This window comes from Dermochelys coriacea, chromosome 1, assembly GCF_009764565.3.
Source record: "Dermochelys coriacea isolate rDerCor1 chromosome 1, rDerCor1.pri.v4, whole genome shotgun sequence".
Taxonomy (NCBI): domain Eukaryota; kingdom Metazoa; phylum Chordata; order Testudines; family Dermochelyidae; genus Dermochelys; species Dermochelys coriacea.
The window spans coordinates 122,095,242-122,121,260 of record NC_050068.2 but is presented as its reverse complement, the minus strand read 5'-3'; the positions used below and the strand labels follow the sequence as shown (position 1 = coordinate 122,121,260).

Genomic DNA, 26,019 nt, shown 5'->3' with positions numbered 1-26,019 from the left:
CCGGGCGGGGGGGAACAGATTTGAACCTTCTTCTCAGGAATATGCCAAACCACTGAGCTATGAAATATGCTGATGGGGGGGGTTCCACAAATTCTCCTGCTGACGCTGTTCTAATGTGGATAAATACTTAGCATCGTTGGACCAGACAGAGAGAGTGAAAGCATGCACAATAGCAAGAATGACTCTATTCCAGTGAGAGACCTAGGGTCCAGTCTCTTGCTCCAAGCACTCCTTAATTATTCAAACTCAATAATTCAAAAATGGCTGAAGAAAATAATTTCAGACATAGGATGTACAAAGTTCTCTAGGAGGAAGAGTAACTTTCCAAAAAAAGAACAAAAACAAAAACAAAAAAAAAGGGGAAAATTTGAATGCAAACTCTATTAACAGTTTGATAGTTATTAGGATATGTCCCATGATAGTTCTTCATTTTTGTTAGTTTAACTTCATGATATAATTTGTATTCACAGTTTCCATATATTACTTTATAAAGCAGACATGCAAAGTTGCATGGGTAAGAATAGGGCAGCAAGAGATGGCACATTTGGCCATCCTAGATTGTTTGGAAAGAGCTTATAGCCTGAAGCATTTATGTTCCTCTCCCAAAGCCAGAAAATAAGCTGACCTTTTACCAAAAAAGAAGAAGAGCATTCACAGTCAGGCTCAAGCATGACATTACATTACAGCATATTTCATGAATAATTTCAAACTGATATCAACAATATGTGAATGCATCCATTTGTTGCTATTGAATAAAATAGTGTACTCACCATCATGTGACCAAAACTGACATCAGGTAGCTCAAATAAAAATAAGAGAATCATTCAGAAGAAAACAAATGTTTACTGCTTTATATTCATCTAGTTTTAATAACGTTTCTTAAAATATCCCTCAACAAAGGCATGAAACTCCCACAGAACCTTTAATACCTTTCATCCACCCAGAATTCCTCTTCACCCATTGACTTCATTTATTTAGTAAATAATAGCAAAGCCAGCCTTCATTCTCATGTCACTTAGCAAACTGCCATATTTTCAGTCAAGACACTTCCCTAGTGTTAGCATTATTTCCTCATCTTGACATATACCCCTTAAACGTGTCCTCCTAATAACTGCCATATTTTCTGCATTCAGCCTTTCGACACCATTATCTTTTCCATTTTCTCAAAGCCAGCTCACTTCTAGCACGCTATAGAATTCCGTTCAGTAGCACCCTTCTCATGTTGCCTTTCATATACAACATACATTTATAAGGACTGTTTTAGAAGTTTAATGGAATTTTCACTGAATTGGCTCTTGGCTATCTATTATTCTAGCTTGTACTCATCTTTCCCCCATTATTCCTTTCTTTCATTCTCTTTCCACTTCATGACTTATTTCCTGAATCTTGTCTTCTCCTTCCTTCTTCCTCTTTTCCCTTGAGCTCTCTTTAATCCCCTTCTTCTCAACCTCTCTTCTCTCATGTTTCATCTCTTTGATTTCAAATGAACGTTTCGTTTCTCCAGCCTGAAAAAACAAAACTTCCCTCAACCTCTTTGACTCCTATTTTCCATTAAACATTTTGAGTGAGTGAGCTACTTCTACTCCCTCAGTTTCCTCTTCACTAGTTCTCTCTTTGATCTCTTGCCTTCTGAATTTGCACTTCACTCCACTGTAATGTCTCATAAAGTGAACAACAACGTTCTCCTGGGAAAATATTTAAGAACAGTTTATTTTAGAGTTTTTGGAGGGGACTACTTTTATGACCCTCTGGCAGGTGCCTTTGCTGCCATGAGTCCAATTGTACTGCACTCAGAGGGAAACAACACTCTAAAAATGACCTAAAGCTGTTTTCTAAACCTAAAAATGACCGTTTTAAAGTTTACTATATCATTTGCTTATAGAGTTAGGAACAAGTGTGGGTTCCCATTGGAGTGGTAGGGACCTGGGAAACAATGCTTCTGACTAGTATAAAGCTAATGTTTCTAGAGATGAAGAGCCATCAGATAACAGACTTAATAGCTGGTGGGTTTATGTATATGTAAAAGCTGTTAAAGATGCAGGACTGAACTTTGTCTGACCTGTGCCATGTACAGGTATAATTTCTTGGTGGGAATTTCAGACTGGGGAGACAGAAGAGGAAGAAGGAATCATTTTGGTGGTAGATTGGGGTTAAATAAATCCTGGGGAGATAATTTATTTTCATAGAATCATAGAATCATAGAATATCAGGGTTGGAAGGGACCCCAGAAGGTCATCTAGTCCAACCCCCTGCTCAAAGCAGGACCAAGTCCCAGTTAAATCATCCCAGCCAGGGCTTTGTCAAGCCTGACCTTAAAAACCTCTAAGGAAGGAGATTCTACCACCTCCCTAGGTAACGCATTCCAGTGTTTCACCACCCTCTTAGTGAAAAAGTTTTTCCTAATATCCAATCTAAACCTCCTCCATTGCAACTTGAGACCATTACTCCTCGTTCTGTCATCTGCTACCATTGAGAACAGTCTAGAGCCATCCTCTTTGAAACCCCCTTTCAGGTAGTTGAAAGCAGCTATCAAATCCCCCCTCATTCTTCTCTTCTGCAGACTAAACAATCCCAGCTCCCTCAGCCTCTCCTCATAAGTCATGTGCTCTAGACCCCTAATCATTTTCGTTGCCCTTCGTTGTACTCTTTCCAATTTATCCACATCCTTCCTGTAGTGTGGGGCCCAAAACTGGACACAGTACTCCAGATGAGGCCTCACCAGTGTCGAATAGAGGGGAACGATCACGTCCCTCGATCTGCTCGCTATGCCCCTACTTATACATCCCAAAATGCCATTGGCCTTCTTGGCAACAAGGGCACACTGCTGACTCATATCCAGCTTCTCGTCCACTGTCACCCCTAGGTCCTTTTCCGCAGAACTGCTGCCGAGCCATTCGGTCCCTAGTCTGTAGCGGTGCATTGGATTCTTCCATCCTAAGTGCAGGACCCTGCACTTATCCTTATTGAACCTCATTAGATTTCTTTTGGCCCAATCCTCCAATTTGTCTAGGTCCTTCTGTATCCTATCCCTCCCCTCCAGCGTATCTACCACTCCTCCCAGTTTAGTATCATCCGCAAATTTGCTGAGAGTGCAATCCACACCATCCTCCAGATCATTTATGAAGATATTGAACAAATTTTTTTTTAATAAAAGAATTATTTTGAGGGGCAGGTGATGCAATTAAAAGTGCATGATAAATTTGTTTGTTAATAGATTCAGCAATTCATACACAGGATATCACTTCTGCCTCCACTCATGTTAACTTCAGCACCATCTCCATGCAGCACTGATGCTCACACTCTTCACACCCACCACTTACTCTCTCTGTCACACCCCCACCCAGGTACACATCCACCTTTCACTCTCTCCACCCTCTGTACATTCATACACATATCCTATTCATTTTCTGAAGCCCCACTCTTCACTTTCTGCACTCCCATATATATAAACTCACCCACCCTTCATCCCTACTGAAACTTGTCATTCTCCGCTCTTCCTGTGATGTGTCCCAACCCCCACATTCATCCCTCACCTTCTAGTTGTATACACCTCTGCTGCACCCCCTCAATTCCTCATTCCCTCAGCTCAGGGAGCTGTCTCCCTCTTCCCCCACTTTCACTCCTTAAGGCCTTATTGAAAAATCCTTGCAACTGGGGCTGGGCAAGGAATCTGTAGCTTAAGTATCTAGATTTTTTTCAGTGGGGGAGCCACTTTCCTTTCTACTCACCTGCACAGCTGAAAGGCAGGGAAAAGAATAGAAGGAAGGACTGCTGTTGTGGAAGGTATTGCATTTGGCAGCAGCATGCTTGATGTCTACAGGAACTACTTTCCACCTGCTTGCTGGAATTGATCAAGAATTGGGGAGGGTCTGGGCAAGGTGGAGTGGGGTGTTACTTTGCAAAAGCATATGGATGGACCATTGCCATGACTGGCTGTGTGAAAGATTCCCTCTCTGTATTATGCTCTATGCCCTTCATTAGTAATCTTAGGTGACCACATCTTACCGACTTTTTCTTCTTGGTACAGTTTGGCTTCCTGCAGCTTGAGTAGTAGTTGAGGGTTGCATACTCCATCAGAGCAGCAAAGACAAATAAAAAGCATACAGTCACAAACAGATCCATGGCAGTGACGTAGGAGACACGGGGTAAAGATTTTCTTGCAATGGTACTCAATGTTGTCATGGTCAATACAGTGGTAATACCTGCACACAGAAATTGCATTTAAATGTATACATATCGTTTCTTAATAGCAAAGCGGAAACTTTGGAAACACACACAAGATAGGGGACTAACAACCAACGAAGCAGTTACAGGAAACTGATCATTCCCATATGATATCAATGAATCACTGAATAGTGGTTAACATAAAACATTGAGTGAAAAATTAAATCCTCAGTAGAGCAGGTAGACAAATGGTAAATATTTTGCACAAAACATTTCAAAACCAATGAAACATTTGCCTTTGGTATTTTTAATACCCCTCTCCTGAAATTGCTACATTTTTCTTTTTTCAGTGCCCCTCCCTATTCCTGCCTTTCCCCTTTTCTTTCTTCTGTTTCAGTGGCAGGTGCGGGGTGAAGGGAGACAGAAAAGTGGGGGAATACATAAACCTGGAAAAATTGGGGTTTGGATTTTTCAATTAAAAACTGAAAAATGTTGATGAAAACAAAATTTCACACACAAAGTCAAAAAGCCATTGTTTGTCAAAGGAAAATTTGATTTTTTTATTTTTTTTTTGACCAGCTGTAATTGTCAATAAGGATTTAGGCCCGAGTCCTGCAATTAGCAGCTTGCTGCCGACTGTTGCTTCCATGCACAGCCTCACTAGCTGAGGTCAATATCAATCAACAGCAGCAGCAGTCTGTCCAGATGTTATCAATGTACAGGATTGAGGCCTTAAGCATTAAAATTCTCTCTCTGACCCCATGTATGTAGCCCGGATGAAAATTGTGGCTTATATGAACTGCTACTGTAATTTGAAGAAAGTGGACAGTTTAGAATCCATTCTTTCAAATATAGTATCTTGGATGGACAGACTAATATTTAATCTAATATGAATTATCTTGATGTAAAATATGTTGAAACCACACAATCTGGTGTGTACTGGAAGTGAAACCTCTTTGTGTGCATTGTTCAAATCTGGAAGTCACTCTGCCTGAGAAATAAAGACAATGTTTCGATTTTTGGACTAGTACTGGCAATGCTTTTGTTGGGGAATCTCAAGGCTTTTACAGAAAAATTAAAAAAAAGAACTCCTGGATGGCTTGGAAGAATTTAAAGCACCCTTTGAAATACACCCCAAAAGACATACTTTAAAACAGTATACATATAAACAATGTTAACAACAAAAAGAAGAAGAATGTTTTGCAGCAGCATGCAGCGTTTGAAATATCAGTGGGGTGACAAAAACTATGCTTCACAGTAAAATTACTGCCCACATATAGCACTATTTTTGATACCGATATAGCAATGTCTATGGATTACGTTTACCAAACTTTACTCTTTTCTTCATAAAAAACTGTCGGCACTTGATTTGTAGTGTTTGTTATGGACTAAAGTGATTCACAAGGATCCAGTCCTCTCCCACATCATATTTAATAGCTATAAAACCACGGGGAGAGCTAGAAGCTGAAATGCTAGCAGAATGTTTACACCATGCAGCTCTACATCTCATTTATGTCAAAGGGTAAATAATGTTATCTGTCAGGGGTCTAAAATGTGCCTCTGACATCAGCATCAGGATAAAGAGCATTTTGCTGAAGCTGAACCAGACAAGCCTGAGGTGATGCTGATGGAAAGAAGGGAGTGCTATGAATAATTTTTCTCTTCTATAAGAGCCACTGAAGGCAATGGCTCTCAGGCCTTGGAGATACCTAGATACCCAAATAATCATGGAGGCAAAAAATTCCACTTCTAGAATGTCATGCCTGATCCTATCAGAGACAGATGTGGCCCCAGTAATCTATGCACCCGTAACTCCACGATCAACTACTATGATTCTCTGTATCAAGGTAGGAAGTCCAATATCCTGAAAAGGCTTTTGCTCCTTCACAACACAACCACATCCCTGCTCAGCAACACATCATAGCAGAGCTTTGCACTGATTCCCCCATGAACCCACAGCCAGTTCATAGTCTCTGTCTTGATTCACAGAGTTGTTCTTCGCTAACAGGGAGACTCTCTCTCTCTCTCTCACCATGGCCTCCAATGATCAGTATGTTCTACAGGCACAATGAAATTACAGACAAAAGGGGCAATTTGGGACCATGGGAGCTTCACCCAGACAATGGAACTCCTCATCTAAATGAACGGAAAGTTACTAAGAACCTGGCCACAATCACAGCCTCCATGCAAAACGCATCTCTTTGACTGAGCGTTCTGGCAACACTTTTATACTCCCACTGCTCACTCAATCTTTTATTTTATATTAAAAAACCAAACCCCTAAACTACACTTCCTGAAAAAGAAGACAGAGATTTTTGTTCTTAGTCTTGGAGGGTACTTTGTCATAGTTTCAGGGCACCTGTATTCCCTGTCCATGGTCTCTCAAGGGCTCCCAGACATTACCTCTCCAGGGCGGAGACTTGTTTCTCATTTCCTCCTGACACCATATTTTAAGGCTGCACTGCTCCCTGAACTATACTGCAAAATCTCTAGCAAGCAAGTCTGCCTTTGCTTTCTCTCAACAGGCTATGACTAGTGTATTGCCAGCAGATACAAATTACCACAACTTCTTCTAAGCGAGCACATTTATTCTTAAGGTAAAAGCATTACAGAAAAAACATATAAAAACAATAAACTTTTCTATATGCATGATGAAAGCTTCCCAGAGGTCACCCATCAGTCTTATGGGACTCTAGTAGGTCAAGTACTTCCACCCCTTCTGCAAGGAATGCCCCCACTCCACCCTTGGACAGGAATTCCTGTCCATTTGCTGGAACAGAAAGAAGTCTCGGAGTCAGTTTAAACTCAGGATATTTATCCAAAAGTCCTTCCTTTGACTGTTGTTCTCTGGAGAATCCAGTTTGAACCAGTATATGTGAGCCCTCGCCCTCCCTCCCCCCGGAAGGGGGACTTCTCTGGGAGGGAGGTTTATAAGCTGGCTGATTTGCCTTAATTACTGCTCACTGTTTTTAGTTTCTGGAGGAGTCATGGTACCCCTCCCCCATGGAGTCGAACACAATCATACATAAACCATTCATTTAAAACTATGGACCCCAAAGATAGATGTTGCAACTCCATGCAGTATCACACTTGGATACCATACTGATGGGTGCTAGGATCAGAACTTAGTTAGATAGAAGACCACAGTAGGAATGGGCAGGAGCTGGGTCAGAGTTGCCGATGCAGTGGCACTTGAAAGGGCAGCCACAGGGGAAAGTGTGTCACATCTTTTCACCCTGGCTTGGGGCTGGATTTCATCTCCACCTTCACAGAGTTCAAATATTCAGACTTTATGCAATTAAGATGCCATTGCTTAGGGTATGTCTGCACTGGAGCTGGTAGGTCTAATTCCAGCTTTCAGAGACATACCTGAGAGAGCTCTGATTGAGCTATCACACTAAAAATAGAGTGTAACCAGAGTGATGTGTATGGTGGGAAGGGCTACCCTGAGAACAAATACAATAAACAAGCACTGAGAGCTATTTCTGAAGTAATACACATTTAGTCCAGTCTTTAATTGTGTATAAGCTATAGAAACACTGTTTTTAAACATGAAAGTCTGTTTAAAGCAGGAATGGAAAAAAAGGCATAAAACACTATACATCAACAGCGTATATCTAGATGCCATATACATCAGTAAGAACCAACACCTATTTTTCCCCAAAATAGTATCTAGATTCTTTACCCTCGCCTCACTGCTGTTCTGTGTGAGATCATTTTGGTAGATGATGTCCATGAGGCCCTGTGATAGATCTCTTATCCTTCCTTCCACCCTGTTCTAAAATTTGCAATGCTCCAAAACTGTCTGTCATATTTCAGCAGACTTATAAAACCTACCAAAGATCTGAATTTACTATCAGAGTCATCCTGATCTCATTTCAACAGCTTCATGTCACAACTGGCGTTAATGCCCTCAGAGAAGTGTGTGTGTTAAAATTTATTTGCTGTCAATGACATCAATACTAAATTTACTATTTTATAAATCAAATAAAACTTTCCAGCAAACTAAGATATCTCAGGGGATTCATAATGGGTGAAAAATGTTTTACCTTTAGGTCACTGGTATGACTGAATCATGATCAATACTTATATTAATATTTTACCATCTGATAGCTGCTTACAGGACTTCACTATGCAAAGAAAATCAGTGGTCTGAATCTGGCAGTCTTAGAGGACTCCTGTATTACATAGTCAGATTACCCTCTGACATCTAAGGGTACCTTCTGCCAGGCAGGAGTAATGGCATGTTGAGGGGGCAGCATGAGGACATACTACTGATGCCCAAGCTGTAGCTAGTTTGTGGATAAGGATTTCATTTTCTCCGTCTTCCAATCTCAGCACCTTTCATAAGCACTAACTTCATTTTCAAAATGTAAGTGACTGAAGGATGGAATTGAAAGGAAAGTGATGTGAGTTTTTCTTAAGTGCCATCGTCGGGCTTGACGACTGCTGTCTTTTTGACACTTGCAATTTCAGATGCTATATGGTAACATAACCATAATAATATCAGATAATGGGTATGTGCTAACATACCACATATATATATATATATATATATATATATATATATATATATATAAAGAAGGCAGTTTGCTGAAAACTTCAGTTAAATTAAACCCTCTGAATTTCAAGAAAAACACCCCCATAGTTTACCCAGTATAATTTTTCTTCTCTTCAGATGCCTGCCAACATATCTAGATTGGTAGCTTTGGAAGAAGGTAATTTTCATAGTTAATGAGAAGTAGAAATACTAGAAAGCAATTCCAGCTCTGTAAATGGAGGCATTTACAAAAGGAGGGAGCATAGTCTAGTGGTTAGAACACATAACTGGAAGTCAGGACTTGTGCATTATCTGCCCATCTCTGACACCGACTCAGTGTGATCTGAGGGTAACTTCATCTCTCTGTTCCTCATTCGTTGGTTTGCAAAGCAGGGAAAATGATACCCATCTTTCCAAAAAAAAATAAACCGCCAACACTTTGAGATCTTCATATTCAGGTGCTAGTGTTTGTGTATGTGCCATAATAGGGATTATTACTACAGTTCTATTGTCCTCTCAGAACCAAATATCCCTTATTTCATTATTTTAGTATATAAGTAGCTTATTACTGATAACTGTGCAGAAGGGGGGTAAAGTCTTTATTTCATACAACTCAGAGCAGTTGCCAATAGCTCAGCTCATTACTCATTAATTTCAGGGAATGAAATTTTTTCCCTGATGTAATCCCATTTAAGTCAATGAAGTTATATTAGGGGCAAATTTGCCCCCTTCCCCGAGTCTATATATCATTTTGACTGATTAGCACTAATGATCGAGAAAACCCAGGATGATTTCAGTGAGTAGCCGTTAGCTGTGTTACACACAAATGCACACAACTATTTTTAGAAGCGGGTACAATGTATGCTACTTTTCAATTCAGACAGATTTCTTGTTCAAATTATGTAAGTGCACTAAAGCAAATAAAGAGCACTAATGTGGCTATTCTGAAGATTTACAGTAAACTGACCATTGGGAGACATTTGGGTTCTGATGGTGCACAAAGACGTATGTCCCACCTATGCATTACTTTCTAGTTGCTTTATGTAGTTTATATTTTTAGACCAGTAACTAAAGGTTTAATTATTTCTCAGAGTGTATCTAAATGGATTTCTCTGGAGTCTATCTAACCAAAAGGAGTTGGGCACCTAATACATCTAGACTGCTTGGAAAACTTTAGCTTAGTTTCTAATTTGACACCCACCCATTGCTATCAGAATGTCTTGTTCCTGTTGGATAGTGGTTTTCAGGAACATTCAAAGACAATACATTGGTGTGACTAAAATTCTAACCTTCACTCTTGTCTAATTAGTTTGGAAATGGACCTGTGCAGTATAAGTAGAGGAAGCTTTCTGAGAGATAGTGCAAAGCAGGCTGTTTCTAATAAGAGAAAGCACTTGACACTTTTTTTCTCCTGTTTTGTTGTTTTTAATGAACATCAGGCATTGTGAAACATAATCCAGATGGGTGATTTGGGATTTTTCAGTACACAATATTATCTCACACGTTTATTGACACACTGTGGTTAATCTTTCCTTGTCTCTATTAATACACTAATTTAAGAGAATTGCATTAGTACTGTAAGGCCTGATTCTCACTTAAACTAAGGCATTCTTATACCCCATTGGCAGTTGAAAATGGTCTTAAAATGCGTGTAGATTTTAAAGCCCCTTTCTACTGCTAGAGTAACAATGTAGAGGCACAATACTGTAAATAAGAATCAGGCCTCCAGTCTTTTGTTTCTGGAAAATGGAGTTAAAATGATGCATATCTGGAATTCTGAAGGACATTTATAGTATATAGCTGTTCAATTCAAAGCTTACCAATGCAACACTCAGCAGGATTCAGAGCATTACATGCAAGCAGAAAATCAGAGCACATTTGTCAAAAGGTTTGCTAAGGTTTGTGAATTTCTGGAGTGGAGTTGGGACATTTATGATTTTGTTTTGAGCTAATGGGAAGTGATTTTTTAGTGTTGTATTATTTGTTTTTAATTAACTAATGTATGCTCTCAGCAGTCTTATTGCAAGTTCTCCCAAGTCTCTTCCCGTTACTGCTCCTGTTGCATATCTCCATCATAATGAACCACCTATGAGATGAAGAGATGTTCCCTGTCATTCACGAAGAATAAAGGCTCATTTAACCGTGTAGCAAGATGGACTGTGTACTTACAGCAGGAACAGCTGACTTTTGGATTCATTGCTGAAACAAAGTGGTAGCTAGTGGAAAGCCTATACTTAAAACATATTTTTAGTAACGTATTTCTGCTGTCATTCATCGTGATGAGCTGGACCATCATTTTAAGATGTCAGTTTTGCTTATTTATGTGATGCAGAATGGTTCAAGCCAGGTGCTGACAAACCTTAATAAATGGCTGCACAGCAACATAGGCATACAGCCGATGCCTCATTGAGTTACGGACTTTGCTAAAATTTTCAAATATGCTTAAGGGATTTAGTAGCCCAATACCTACTGGTAAGATGTAAGCTCCTAAATCCCTTAAGCACATTTGAAATTTTCATCTTTATTGCCTAAAGAGCCCTGTGTTCTGAGCTGGAAGCTACATCGCTCAGGAGGTGGGTCGCTGCCCTGGTTCACTCGTGTGCTGGAAGAAATGATAATCCTGGACTGAGGAATTCTGAACAGCCAATAAACATTGCAGTCTTGAACTAAATGGCTTCCTCTTGTGACTTTGGGAGAGAACAAACTGGTGGGTATGAGGAATTCCTCAAAGAGTCTAGCTCTCCAGTGTGATCTTAGTAAGATAGCTTGCAGAAACAGGTTTGGATAAGGACTCGTGATCATTTTCGGTTTAAGAAGTCATTTTTAAATAATTTTTTCTATATAGAAAAGGAGCAGATGGTGATAACCCATGCATAGCTGCTAGGAGGGTCAGAAAGCTTTGTGAAAAAGGCCTCCCCCTGTTATAGGAGTCCCCCTGCCCCCACAACAGAAGTCCCTGTTCATTCCTAGGGAACTACTCAGCCAAAAGGGGGTAATGAGACCACAGCCCTGATCCCCCTCCATCTGCCACCCCCCACCTCCAGAATTTTCTCTAAAGGGAGAGGTTATTTGTGTCAGCATAAGAGTTGTGCAAAGTGAGTACCCCATTGGGTGCAGAGCAGCTCTTGGAAAGATTATGCTTCCTTGAGGCAAAATCTCCCATGTGCTATTCCTGGGATGGGCACACTGACCAAGGCTCTGGCATACCAGCCACAATGGAGCCCCAAGTGTTTTCCCTTCTGTTTTAATTTGTACGTAGTTAATTTTTAACCATCAGAGGAGTGAAGTTTTGGAATAACCTTCCAAGGGAAGCAGTGGGGGCAAAAGATCTATCTGGCTTTAAGATTCACTAATGGGATTTTGGTAAGTAATTGATCTTTAAATATTCAGGGTAAATAGGCCAAATCCCCTGAGATGGGATATTAGATGCATGGGATCTGAGTTACTATAGAAAATTCTTTCCTGGGTATCTGGCTGGTGAATCTTGCCCATATGCTCAGGGTTTAGCTGATTGCCATATTTGGGGTCGGGAAGGAATTTTCCTCCAGGGCAGATTGGAGAGGCCCTGGAGGTTTTTCGCCTTCCTCTGTAGCATGGGGCATGGTTGACTTGAGGGAGGCTTCTCTGCTCCTTGAAGTCTTTGAACCATGATTTAAGGACTTCAATAGCTCAGACATGGGTGAGGTTTTTCATAGGAGTGGGTGGGTGAGATTCTGTGGCCTGCGCTGTGCAAGAGGTCGGACTAGATGATCAGAATGGTCCCTTCTGACCTTAGTATCTATGAATCTATGAATCCTGTTACAACCCCGCCCCTGTGTTCCTGATACTTGCACAGCCTGCAGTTTTTGTGTTAGATTTTGAAAATTCTGCCCAATTATTTGTAACAGAGCCTAAAGTTAAGCACCTAAATCCACACTTTGGCACTTATATAAGTGACCTGATTTTCAGAGGTGCTAGAGAGCTTCCAGCACCTCTGAAAAACAGGATTCTTATTTATGTACCTAGCTCTAGGAACTCAAGCATCATCATTTTGGACAATTTTCTTCTTATTCCATCAACATTTGTCTGTCTATAAATATAACATAAGGAACAGCAGCTTAAGGACGGAAGGAAGGAAGCAGTCTACTGTGCCTATCATTCAAAAATCCTACTAGAGAAACCACAGAAGGATTAGGGAGGCAATCATTTATTTTGAGCTATTATGCAAACAAAACAGGTGGCAGAGTCATTTATTTTTAATTGTCCCTTTAAAACTCAAATGCCAAATTCCCTTGTCACAACTGGCTTTTGGGCCTGTAGGAGCTTGCTGTGACGATGTACAGTATATATCTAGTGCCCAGAGACATTGGTTTTCTAATCGGAAAGGAGATGAAATTTTCAAATGGTAAAATAGGATATTTGTTAATATTCAACACAGACATAGAACAGAAAGAATTAAGACCTTACCTAGTGCTGTTCTTGCTGGTGTGGCATCTTTTTTAATCCAGAACGATACCCAGGATAACACCACTGTTAAGATGCAGGGTATGTATGTTTGAATAGTGAAGTATCCCATTCTTCTACTTAAATCAAAGTATATAGTCATGACTATGTAATCACCTGCAACAACAGGAAAGAAGCCAAAAAGGATATTGTGATGAACTTCCGTTACTCATTCGCCTCACTGGTAAACTTTAGAGCAAGTATTGTTTCAAATATGCAGTGTATGAAATATTTCCTTGTGTTCTGAGACCATCTGTGCAAAAAAGCCCAAGCACAATGCATCTGAATTAAAGCTTTTTTATTCAGAATTTCCTATGTTTTATCCCTTTAATAGAAATTTCAATGTTTCTGGACAGCTGGTGTGAGGCGGGGAGTGGAGACAAGGTTCTTCCTCTCACCTGATCTTGACTAATGGGTTTTCCCAAGGCCTCTCTGCTTCTTGAGGCTGGAACTTCAGAATGATTCAATGGAAAGTATCACTAGGCTACCATCTTCCAACAAACTTGCAGTGGCCATTTCACCTTCCCTCCTATGGATGCACTTACCCTTCTAAACACCTGATTCTGGATTTGATCGGCTTCACCGCTTCCCCCTAGGACAATATTGCTGCTCTACACCAGCTGCTAGGGGTCCTTATGCAAGATGAAGCACACAAACTTTCTCCATAAACTGAGAACTTGTTCATAGACATTGAAAGCTCAATGTGGGAAAGCCTTAATTAGCCTCAAATCAGGTTTTCTACCACACAGTAACAAGACAAAGTATAGCATCCTCTCTCGAGGCCCCTTAACAATATTTTCTATGTTCTTTGTGATTGGTAACATTTCAGTATTCCTTAGTACCAAATGTATTATTGAGCTGTTGGCATAAAATGTTCCCTTGTGTCAGTAAAGTACATAACACCACCATTTGTAAATTTCATTTTCTATCTAGGGTTTTATGTTGTACCTCTCAGCTCAGTGGTGTCCAGATTATATCAGAAATACAGCTCTGTAAGCAAGAAGTAAAAAAACAAAAATTAGCATACCATAGTATTTTGCAGAGTGCTGTGCCTACAGTGCGTAGGTATGTGTCCTGTCTTTGAGAAGGTATAAAACTGTGTGGGTTTTATGATTTATGTATGTAAACTACCCTAGCCTGTGGAGAGCTCTTCTGCTCCCAACCTATAGAAGATACAATTCTCTGTGATTATCAGGCCCTAAGGAGTTCTACATGAAAGCAATAATGATTGTGTGATTTTATTTGTTATTGAACTGGGGTTCTGTGAGGTATGAGAACAGAATATGATGTAAGCACACTACTGAGTTTATTGATACATGCGCATAACTCTCAATAATTGACACTGGGAAGAGTATAACCCTATGTCTATGTTTACTGGTTTAGTATACAGCACCTCAGCTTTTATTTCTGTGTTCTTTAAGTAGCTTTAAAAATCCTTTTGTGATTATTATTGCTACAGATGCGGTTTGATGAGGTCACGATGTAACACTGACAGACCCCGGTCGTCGGCAGGTGGTACAGAAACTTGGACTAAATGCATGAGCCTCAAGCCATATGGTTCTTAGCTAATGCTGTAGAGCAGACTCATTAATCTCTCTTTCTAGGTCATCTTGGTGCCACTAGATGGGACAGAACCCCACACCCAGGAGGTGTGTGGGTTACAATGACAGACAGGGCATAAACTTGCTTGGACCCCTTCCCCAATCACATGGCAGACAATATGTACACTAATCAGCACCCTGATTTTCCAGCAGAAAGAACTGTATTTCTACTTTAGGGTTAGAAGAATCTCCAAGCATCTAAATAGCTTCCATTTTTAAGGGCTCCCCCAAAATTGCTCACAAAATCCCTGTCACACACAGAAAAAAGTACATGGAAAGCTGCAGTTCCTCTTTAAAATGGATCATTATTGGTTGGGTGCCGTCAGCGTTCTGAGTGCTGCACAGAACCATGCAGGAGAGAAGAAGGCTTATAGTCAACAGTGATTGCCATTAAGTAGTTACCCCTTGCCAATTAATTCCATAGAGTGATCGTACAATTATGTCTTCTAGATACAGAGAAAAAAAAACTATCGTGATTTCAGATACTGCTACATAGTAACATAGTAACTCTGATATTCTATGATTTTCTTAGCTCTCATATACCCATTTTAATTCATAGATCTCTTCTAAAGGATGGTAAGTATCGTAATTGCATTTTGCAGAACAGCAGCCAGACCTAAAGAATATTTGAGTGTTGCCCGGTATGAAATTCATGAATGGCTGGGAGAGCATTCATGTAACATAGCTGGGAGTGATTTTACATGCTAATGGCTGTATGTGGGCAGGCCAGGTATGGCTGCTTTGGCAGCAAAGCCGTGTAAAAGGCACCCCAGGCTAGAGAGTTCAGGGGACACAGCTGTTCAACAGTCCATATTGTACTCTGGAAAATGTCAGAATATGATGCTATAGTCATAGTAAAAGAAAACCCAAATCTAGGTACCAGATTTATTACCACAACATTAGCAGCGTGTCAACTTTCATATCTTCCTCATACCACACAACATTTCTCACAATGAGGAATGGCGAACAAGCCATGCAGGCAATTGCAGTGGGGAGGCTCTGGAGCCTTCACTGTATGTAAATGTGTGTCCAGGACACATTCTCCCCCATTTGTTTAATTATTGAAACATTTGACTAACAAGTGGCGCACCGAGGATCTCCCCTCTAAATCTCCCCTCACACAAGTGAGAATCAGGAGTATCTTAGCTTTGCCAAAGTCCATGGAGTTACAAAAGTGTGTGAAACTCATGTGAGAAGAGACCTAGCCCCTGAGATTCTAAAGTAAGGCTAGGCAGTGCACTGTTTGGACACTATTAAAGCCGCTGGTGTGGGGAGGAAATCATCTTCGCATTAAAAAAGCTGGAAGCACTTATGTCCCTCATGTTGGCACTATCGTGGTAAGTAAAAGCTCTGTGCTGGCCCAAGGCTTTTAAAAACTACTGTAGATTGCAGTATGCATCTAAATTGCATTTTAGATTTTCTTTTAACCTTGGTCAGACCAACTCCTTTTGAGTGACCTCAATTTGTCCCTCAGCCTGCTGAATAGCTGCATCAGTCCCTAGTTATCTAAAATTTCTTGCTGGTGGTTTTTGTTAGGGTGTACAGCAGTACCATGCACATGCCGTGTTGCTACTTATTTAAAGTACGTGGACCACCATCAATAATCAAAATCACGCTGCTTCTTTTCTAAAGGATTACAGAAATGTCAAAGGAAGAGGTATGAGTCTTACAGGCATTAACAATCCAAAATATAAAATTAAAGTATTCTCTTCATTCTGCATTGTGGGACATAGTTGTATATGGTACATTAGTTCTGTAGACATCTCACTGACATCAATGCAATTTCCAGATGAGGAACAAATACAGAACATGCAACATAGATCTGCAAAGCAGATTTCAGAGGAAAACCCTGCTTTAAGATAAAAATAACAGATATAATGGGTTTAAAAAACATAAGTAATCTAATTGCAAAAATGGAGGCCACATGGAAACCAAAGAAATCTCCAATTTGGAACTAAGAAAATAGTTTTAGTTATCAACAACTTAAATAATTTCTCAGGAAACTTACTTAAAATTTTAACTAAACAATCAGCCAAGTTCATTGAAATAATGAAAATTTCCTGGAGGCAAAATAATCCACTACAGGTTTTATGTAACAAGAAAAAAATGTATCTTAAGGCAACAAATCTTTTAAAGTAATCAAAATAGAGAGGCAACATTTCTCATGAAACCCGGATGACTGTTGTCTGTGACCTAAAATACCCCTATTAATTTTATTTTATAATTTGAAAATAGGATCCTGGGTGGAAAAATAATGATTTTCTATGTTCGCTCTACTACATTTATTTCACCATTTTACTCCTCATCTCCACTAATTCTACTGTTATACTCTACGGCTAAAATGGATGAAGTCTTACTAAAAGTTAAATGAAGACTGATTTTAGCGATGTGTAATATGAAACAACCATGTACCAACTTGACAATATTCTGGTTTACTGTATTTTTAGTATGTGAAAGAAGACAAGACTCTTGTTCTTCTCCACCTGAAATGTAGAATAATAAAGCGTGTCAGAGTTCACCTGTAACATTAGCGAGTGTGATTGTGAGAATAAAATAGAAAGATGACTAGCAGCATGCTATGAATATATTACTATAGACCTGTGGGACTCAAAGAGAACTCACAGGGGTAACTCCATTTAACATGTTTGTTTTTTATAATATTTCACAAAATCTACTTAATACCAAATGGGTTAATTTCCCCATCCTCCAAGTTTCAATCTCTTCTCCATTTCTGAACACATCATCCTCTCCAACCCCACTCCTCTTTTTTCCCTTCCACCCAACCTTGTCTGACACCTTTTGCTCCCAAAGCCCTCCCCTGTTATTCCTTTATGGATCTCTGATCAAGTCTGCTGTGCTGTCCTAGTAAGTTGAACAACTCTTACTGGGCTGGGTACTCTCTACCTTCCATAGTCTGGAGCACCCCTGAGTCAGAAGCACCTTAGATTGCAATGCACATCTCTGATCTGAAAACAACCAGCCCAGTTCACAGGACACTAACCAAGTTAGGATTTCTTTAAGTATCGTTTGCCTGTTATTGATGCCACTTCCGCAGTTGACTTGTCTATCCAATTGCTATGTTGTGCTGAAATGATTTTGCCAGATGCTGCCCTCGTACTTCCTCAGGGAGAAAAAGACCTACCTTTGGAAGATCAAACAATTGAGCACAATTTTGGATGAGACAGCCTGGCAGCAGTGACTCTAGAAAGAGGTTCTCTTATTTAAAATAAAAACAATGATAAAAATAGGACACTGTAAATGCTTCTTGGAGATGCAGAGAAGATGAAAGGCAGGGGAATAAATGTCCCTGTCTCCCTTAAAATCTTGATAACCAAAGAAAATGTACTAGGGCTTATGCGGTCTTTTATTCTGACCCTTCCAGAACATGTTTTTCCGTGTGTATTACTAGTGCTCATCGCCATGGAACAATCTTTCATCTCAAGCACTCTAGGATGAATGCTCCCAGGCCTAGAAAAAAATAAAATGACTGAGGTCACCCTACTACTTAGGTTTTTTTCTCAGATGGCTACACATTGCTCTGATGACAGGGTTTCTCCAGTGTGAGTAATGATGTGCATGTTCACGCAGGTGCACACACACAAGAGCAGACAGGCACATTTGCACACATTCCAACATGTAAATGTACTAATTCTGAAGTGTTATATTACAGGTAACTTGTGTGCATGATATGTTAAATAATCATCTCTATGGGTCTCCAGGGGTGGCTTTTAGTATCATTTGTATTATCATAGTATTGTAGCCTAAGAGCCTCAATCTTGGACTAGGATTCCATTGTGGCAGGCGTTATGCAAACACAACAAAAAGATGGTGCCAGCCCTTAGGAACATACAATCTAGATTAATAATTGTTCTAGGCATGGACAATGTATGTATGTGTGTATGTATTGCGCACAGGCCAGAGACTGCTGTCTTAAGTAATATTGAGTATGCATTTTTCCTTATGAAATACAGTAAGCCCATTAATTGCAAATGGCTAGCAGTAGTAGGTTAGTAGGTGATTGTGTTGTTATTACATAAGTTCTAGATCTTTTTTTTATCACACAGAGCCATATATAATATGGGGGTGGGGGAGACAAGCAAATTCCAAAAGCATCAGTTTTCATAATATGAACGTTGAGGGTTGTTTTAAAGAATATAATAAAAAAAGACACATGCGTAAATAAAAGGGATTAATGTAAGGGGATTAATATTAAGTACCAACTCCTGGTCTCATTGATGACAATGGAAGATTGTCTTTGACTCAAGTAGGACCAGGAGTTGGCCCTAAATTATAACTCATAACTGAACTGTCTCTTATTTAAATGTTTGCCATTGTAAAGATATTTTTTCTTTGTGTAACAACATTAGGAAGTATAACATTTGGGAACATATTTTCACTGAAGCTATCTGTTGTTTATTTACTGAGTCAGCATCAGGTAATTTACATTTGATGTTATTTGTTCTTCCGTAGCGAATAACCTTTCAGTTTCTTTGATGGAACTAGCATTTTCAAGAGCCCAATAAATTGTCAAAGTTTTGTTGAATGACATTGTGTCTGTTTTGAAAATCTGATAACTAGTACATATTTAAATTTATTTCATACTATGATTTTGAATGGTAGCGTTAAGCTTCGAAACATTTATGAAATGTGTTAGAGGTCTAAATTATTCATATTGGGAAATTTTTAGAATTATTGACATACGTGTATGAAATCAAATGTTTAAAAATGAACCTTTTTCAAAAGTTTAAATAACTGTGTGAAACCGAAAAGCTGGTAATTATTGTGTCCAAAAGAACTCATTATGTACTGAACCCCCTACATTTTAAAGGAGTTGATTTGAAATTTGGTTGCACATATTCTACAGTCTTCAGTTACACTACACAACTTCTGTTAAGTCCCCTTTAGCTCTTTGAGAGTACAGGGGAGATAGACCAACATCTGTGTATACAGCTACATGCAAGAAAGCAACCCCAAAGATATAAACTCCCAAACAATAAAGCCTGAGTTACTACGGTGATTTGTTTGAGCGATTAAAAAGAGTTTGATTGTTATAATGATAGCTTTATTCTGAAAACCTAAGTGCTCTTTGTTTGCAGCACTACTATAGAGCATAATGCTTCCCCTCAAAACAGATCATGTGAAGTTACAGCATCCTGCTCATCCAACCACTGCTGTCAACATCAGAATTGCTTTTAGATCACGTCTAGCCATAATGACATTTTCATTTCAGAGCAGAAAATAGCATTTTGTATGCTCTTTCAAATATGGAACTAATGAAAATGACTGATTGGTCATTTTACTATTGCAAGATACAAATAATATTGAGCAGTCCTCACAAAAATGCAGGTCCATCAAGCCAAGCAATACAAATAAAAACATATAACACCACAAGCAGAAATTCAGTCCATGATTACAAGTCTAGTTCAATTTCTGACTGAACAATAGAAAAGTTACACATATAATCTCTACCACCTAGAATGCATTTAGTGCATCAAGCAGAAAGTAAATCAATGTCCAAATATTGTAGATCATGAATGATCTATTACTCTTTATTCACAGGGAAAATATCACTAAGTATCACAATTAGGCTCCTCTTTTGTTCCTAAGAAAAGATTAACAATATCCAATATAGTTTGAATAATAATAAATTACCATATGCCACTGCTGCATCTGTGAAGATGGGACTAGAAGATTCTAAAATATGAATTATTTTTATAGGGTTATATAGCATTGCAAGGGTTATTGGCTGTGACCACAGTAATGCTTTTAGAACAAAACATTCTCCACACTCTGTGAAGTACAGAATGCAGCAGGAGTAATGAGCAGACACTAAGGTAATGCTTCTCAAACTCATTTTGCTGTTAATAATTGTCCAAACATGCCTGGAGAGCCACAGTTTAATGTCACCTGTTAGGCAGTGCTGATCACATCCTACTTATATATAGTGCTAAGACTTTTAATGACACAATCCATTGACAATATTGCTTGGGGTAGGGGCCTGGCCTCCTTGTTTTTAATAATGTTTGGCATAAAGTCTCACATGTTTTAATGTCAACACTTTTATTATTCAGAATTTCATTTAGACTGATACAATTAAAACTGGAACTGGAATCTAAATTACTTTGAATTTTAGAGCAGTTCAGGTTTCAATAATTGGACCTAAACCTGCCTTGCTAGTGTTGGGTCTGACTCAAAGCCAGGACACTATTTTCTAGAACTGTTTCAGAAATTGAATTTTTTTTTACAAAATAATAAGTAATTGAAACTGTAATTTTTCATAGGAAAGGGTCACTTTCAACAAATTTTCCCATTTAGAAAAAAATTGAAAAAAGTTTCAAAATTGTCAGAACATGCCATTTTGACATTTTCTATATGAAATGTTATGTTTTCCCAGTTCAAAATGACTTTTCATTTAAAAAATTAAGTTAAATAATAAAAAAGAGGTCAAAATCTAAATGAAATGTTTTAATCGATCCAAAGCATTCCCATCACCACTCCCCCTGCCTCCCCAGATTTTCAGTTAACAAAATGTTTTGAGATTTGGATTTTTTGTCCTGATCTGGGCAGGAAAACTTTTTGAAATCTTGAAAACTTTCATGGGACAGGAAAATAGTTTCCCAGCTGGCTCTATTATTTCAAGGTTCCGCTGCAGGTGAAATCTCTGTTGTTTGTGCAAAATGTCTTCCCCCAAATGGCAGAAACTTCATGAGAATAGCCGTTCTTGTGAGATTACTGTGGATTTTACAAAAATCAGTTGACCTCACAATCCTACTACCATCTGTGGCAGAAATCTCACGAGAACATATTACAAGGTTCTGGTGCTGTCAAATCTGGATCACAACCTCAAGCCCTAAAGAAGCTTTCATTGATTTTAAGACCAGACAGGACCATTGTGATAATTGAGTCTGATCAGCATAACACAGGCCTTAGGACTTCTCTGAATTAATCACTGCTTCAGGTAAAATAGATGTGGTTGAACTAGAGCATATCTTTTAGCAAAACATCAAATCTTGACTTAAAGAATTTCAGTTATAGAGAATCCACCACAACCCTTGGTAAATTGTTCCATTGGTTAATTACCTTCACTATTAAAAAAAATTGCATCTTATTTCACATCTGAATTTGTCTAGCTTAATTTCCAGCAACTGGATCTTGTTCTACCTTTGTCTATTAAATCAAAGGGCCCTCTTGTAGTCTGGTGAACATGATGACCAGTTTGGGAAAAACAATTGGCCACACCCAGTTCAGTTTGTAACTCTTATCTCAGAGCCCTGTTTATTCACCACAACACACACATGAAATGTGGAACATCACCACTAAATAACAGCCCTGTTCCCAGCCTAGTTTTTGGGGGTCTCTGTACTCCTTCAGCTTAATGGTGTAGATCTTTTCCAATCTAACGGAGTCTACAAGGCCTACTTGCCTTCTCACAGCCAACTTCTGCAGCCACAGGAGAATGTGCTCCCAGCCCTCTCCTGGTCCCAGGTACTCTCAGGAACTTGGGGTCTTTACTTATATCCCTTAGTTGGGAATCATCTGAACCAGTCACTTGAGACACTCTCATAGGAAGCACCCTTGACATTTTGCATGTTTTTCAAGCCAGGGTGCTGTGTATAGCATTGTTAATGGTGAATTAGCTGAAAATAACAAGGAAGGGATTTTCATCATAGACCAAGACACTGGAATCATAAAGCTAGATAAGAGACTTGACCATGAGACAAATCCTGCTTTTCACTTTAAAGTTGCAGCCACCATACAGCTAGACAAAGTGGACTTGATGCTGTCACTTGATGCTGTCCAACTGGGTTTGATGATTCTCAGCTGCTGGGCTTCTCTCTAAAACAAGGCTGGTGGCTCCCTCCTCCACCACCATCCCAGCCCTTAAAAAGGCAGACTGCCCTGTTTCACCTCTATTATCAAATGTCTGTTCCCCAGGTAGGTTCTTGCAGTTGGTGATCAAGACACCTCTTCACCTCCTGTTTGTTAGAATAAACAGATTGCCTTGAATCTGCCGCTGTAAGACATGTTTTTTTTAATCCTTTAAACATTCCCCAGCTCTCCTCTGAGCCCTCTCCAATTTATCAACATCTTTATTGAATTGTGGCCACCAGAACTGGACACAATATTCCAGCAGCAGTTGTATGAGTGCCAAATACAGCGGTAAAGTAACCTACTCCTACTCAATATTTCCCTGTTTATACATCCAAGGATCACATTAGCCCTTTCAGTCACAGCGTTGTACTGGGAACTGTTGTTTTACTTTAGAGGGAATACATGGGCCAAAGGTGTTAACATAATTCAGTCACTGACCATCAATAAACAGTGTTAAACGAGGTCTGGGCTTTGGTATACAAAGACCTCAGCCTGCTTAGGACCATGGCAAATACACCATTAGAAATCCCTTTAACCTTTTTATTAAGGACATAGAAAAGAAGGGAAAAACAGCTGAAGTGTTTAAAATGCAAAGTATTAAACAAGATTTTCATTTTAACAACATCCCTTGTTTCCTTTAGCTGTAGACAGTTTTCAGGAGGAAAAACTCCCTGTTCTTTGACAGTCTTTTAGAGGGTACCTAAGAGGGCAACAACTGTTCTTTTGTGGGGAAAAAGAAGTTAGTTGAGGTGGGCTGGAGATGTCCTCGCTGCTGCTGTTGTTGTTTGTCAGGGTTCCTTCCTCACTCTGAACTCTAGGATACAGATGTGGGGACCTGCATGAAAGACCCCCTAAGCTTATTCTTACCAGCTGAGGTTAAAAACTTCCCCAAGGTACAAACTTTGCCTTGTCCTTGAATAGTATGCTGCTAACACTAAGCGTTTTAAACAAAGAACAGGGAAAGAGACCACTTGGAGACGTCTGCCCCCAAAGCCCCCCAAGCCCTACACCCCCTTTCCTAAGGAAGGCTTAGTAATAATATCTTCACCAATTGGTACAGGTGAACACAGACCCAAATCCTTGGCTCTTAAGAACAATGAAAAATCAATCAGGTTCTTAAAAGAAGACTTTTAATTAAAGAAAAGGTAAAAGAATCACCTCTGTAAAATCAGGATGGTAAATACCTTACAGCGTAATCAGATTCAAAACAATAGAGAATCCCTCTAGGCAAAACCTTAAGTTACAAAAAGACACAAAAACAGGAACACACATTCCTTCCAGCACAGCCTAAACCTGATCCAAATCCAAATACTGCCTGTTCTGCTCTTCTCTTCTTTAAAGTTGTATTTGTACTTCTGAATTTTCAGACCACGTACCTTTCTTAACATTTTTTTAAATCACAAGTATAAATATTGTCTTATCTGGTTCACAGTAACAATTCACTCTTCTTTGACCTGTGATTGCTTTAATCATGTACAATATCTGCATAAATGCCCTGAATTCACATGCATAACTCCTCACTATCCTTAAAATAGTTTCCTTTACTCGGCCAAAGAATCATCCTCAAATCCTTTGTCAAGATACAATTCTGAGAAGTCTTTCAACAATAATACACCAGTTATTCAAACACCAACAAACTCTCCTCTCCTTCAAATAATTGACTTTGCAGTCGCTGACCATTCAGTATAGCCAGATGATTTGTATTGTCTGTACAGTTTAGACTGTAGACTCCATTGATTTTATCTGCAGAACAGTAATGTTGGCCTAAAACTGTTACAGAAACAAAGTAACAAATTTAGGTTGAGTTTGTCAATATTTGTCTCCTCTTTGTCTCCAGGGCTTTCCTTTGTTTACTGATGGACTCTCTAAGTCTTATTTCAGAGTAGCAGCCGTGTTAGTCTGTATTCGCAAAAAGAAAAGGAGTACTTGTGGCACCTTAGAGACTAACAAATTTATTTGAGCATAAGCTTTCGTGAGCTACAGCTCACTTCATCGTATGCATTCCAATGAAGTGAGCTGTAGCTCATGAAAGCTTATGCTCAAATAAATTTGTTAGTCTCTAAGGTGCCACAAGTACTCTTTTTCTTTCTAAGTCTTATGACATGTAGCATTATAAACTATCTAAAACACAAAAAAAGAAACATGAATTGTGTTTCCATTAAATTTCTCAGATCAATTGTCATGTCACTCCAAAATAACCATCAGAGCTAGCGCTAGTGGAAGAAAAAAAGTACAGGCATCTTTTCCAAAGATCTCTCAACCACACCATCCAAACGTCCACTCTTCTCTTCTTCTCTGTGGTCCCTCAAAGTTATCACCTTCTCCCCAAGTTGGAAGAGGGACCATTATAGACTTTACAGAAGAAGAGGATGAGGAATCCCTATCAGAGTTTGTGGGAAAAAACAAGGGAGAATGCTCCAATAGAATATGACCATTCATACCAAATTCACAGCTGATTATGAAAAGGTGTCACATGAGTGAAGTCGACAGATTTGCACCCAGTTACACCAGAGGAATTTGACGTTTCACAAACAAAAATGCAAACTGCTAATAATCAACCAGGATGCAAATATGCCTGCCTTAACTAATGTGCACACTGTGCATTTGCACAGAGCCAGCATCTCAGGAACCTCCCCCGACCCGCAATCACTAGGGAAAAAAACAAAACCAAAATGATTCCCAAAAAAACTGTAAGGTGTTGTGACCCTGTGTACCAAATTGGAAAGCCCCTTGCTCAAATTTGATCTGCTTACTCAGATTTGGCCTGGCCACTCCTCTGTCATGTTTACACATGGTGGGAAGGAAGAGGTCCCAATTTCTGTAATTTGCAGAGCCCCCACACTCTTTAATCGAGATATGAAAAATATGATACATTTTGTATATTGTATCCTTCTAAAGAGCATGTGGTGGTATTATTTTTGGTAATTACTTTGAACATTTCAGTTTTCCTCATTTAATTGATAAAGCATAAATATCTATGTAATTACCAAAATTAGGTCTTATTGTGGAAGAAGTTTGTAAATCTCGGCCTTATATTCTTTATTGCTGTAATCCACACTTCTGATCTATTCCAGGGGGACTCTGTGAAAATCTTGAGGGAGGATGGGGGTCAAAAAAGGGGTCTGAATTCTCAATGGCAAAACCACAATATTTTCACAAATTCAGTACATTTTGGGCTTAGCATTCAGGGTTGAGGAATCAGTATATGCCACCAAAATAAGCTGACTGGAAATTGTATACGATTATGTATACAGAGAGCTGCAGTGGCACAGGAGCTAGCAAACAGAGCTGTAAACAGGGGAGTTTGAGTGGGAGTTTGTAAAGGGAGTTTGTATTGTGGTGCTTGTTTGGGGTTTGTTT

General features: G+C 39.3%; 1 protein-coding gene across 5 annotated transcripts in view; it reads right to left on the bottom strand.

Moving 5' to 3' along the window:
- GABRG3 (gamma-aminobutyric acid type A receptor subunit gamma3) overlaps positions 1-26,019 on the bottom strand; it is a 524,307-nt gene that overhangs the window by 7,732 nt on the left and 490,556 nt on the right. For 4 of the 5 annotated variants that reach the window (XM_038386893.2, XM_038386894.2, XM_038386898.2 and 1 more), the window contains 3 exons: positions 13,151-13,303; positions 4,006-4,202; positions 771-800 (listed from right to left, as the gene is read on the bottom strand). In XM_038386893.2, the coding sequence (XP_038242821.1) occupies positions 771-800; positions 4,006-4,202; positions 13,151-13,303 (380 nt within the window). Of the gene's footprint in view, positions 1-770; positions 801-847; positions 1,506-4,005; positions 4,203-13,150; positions 13,304-26,019 lie in introns of those variants that run through there. The other variant, XM_043492577.1, reaches the window with a different exon arrangement.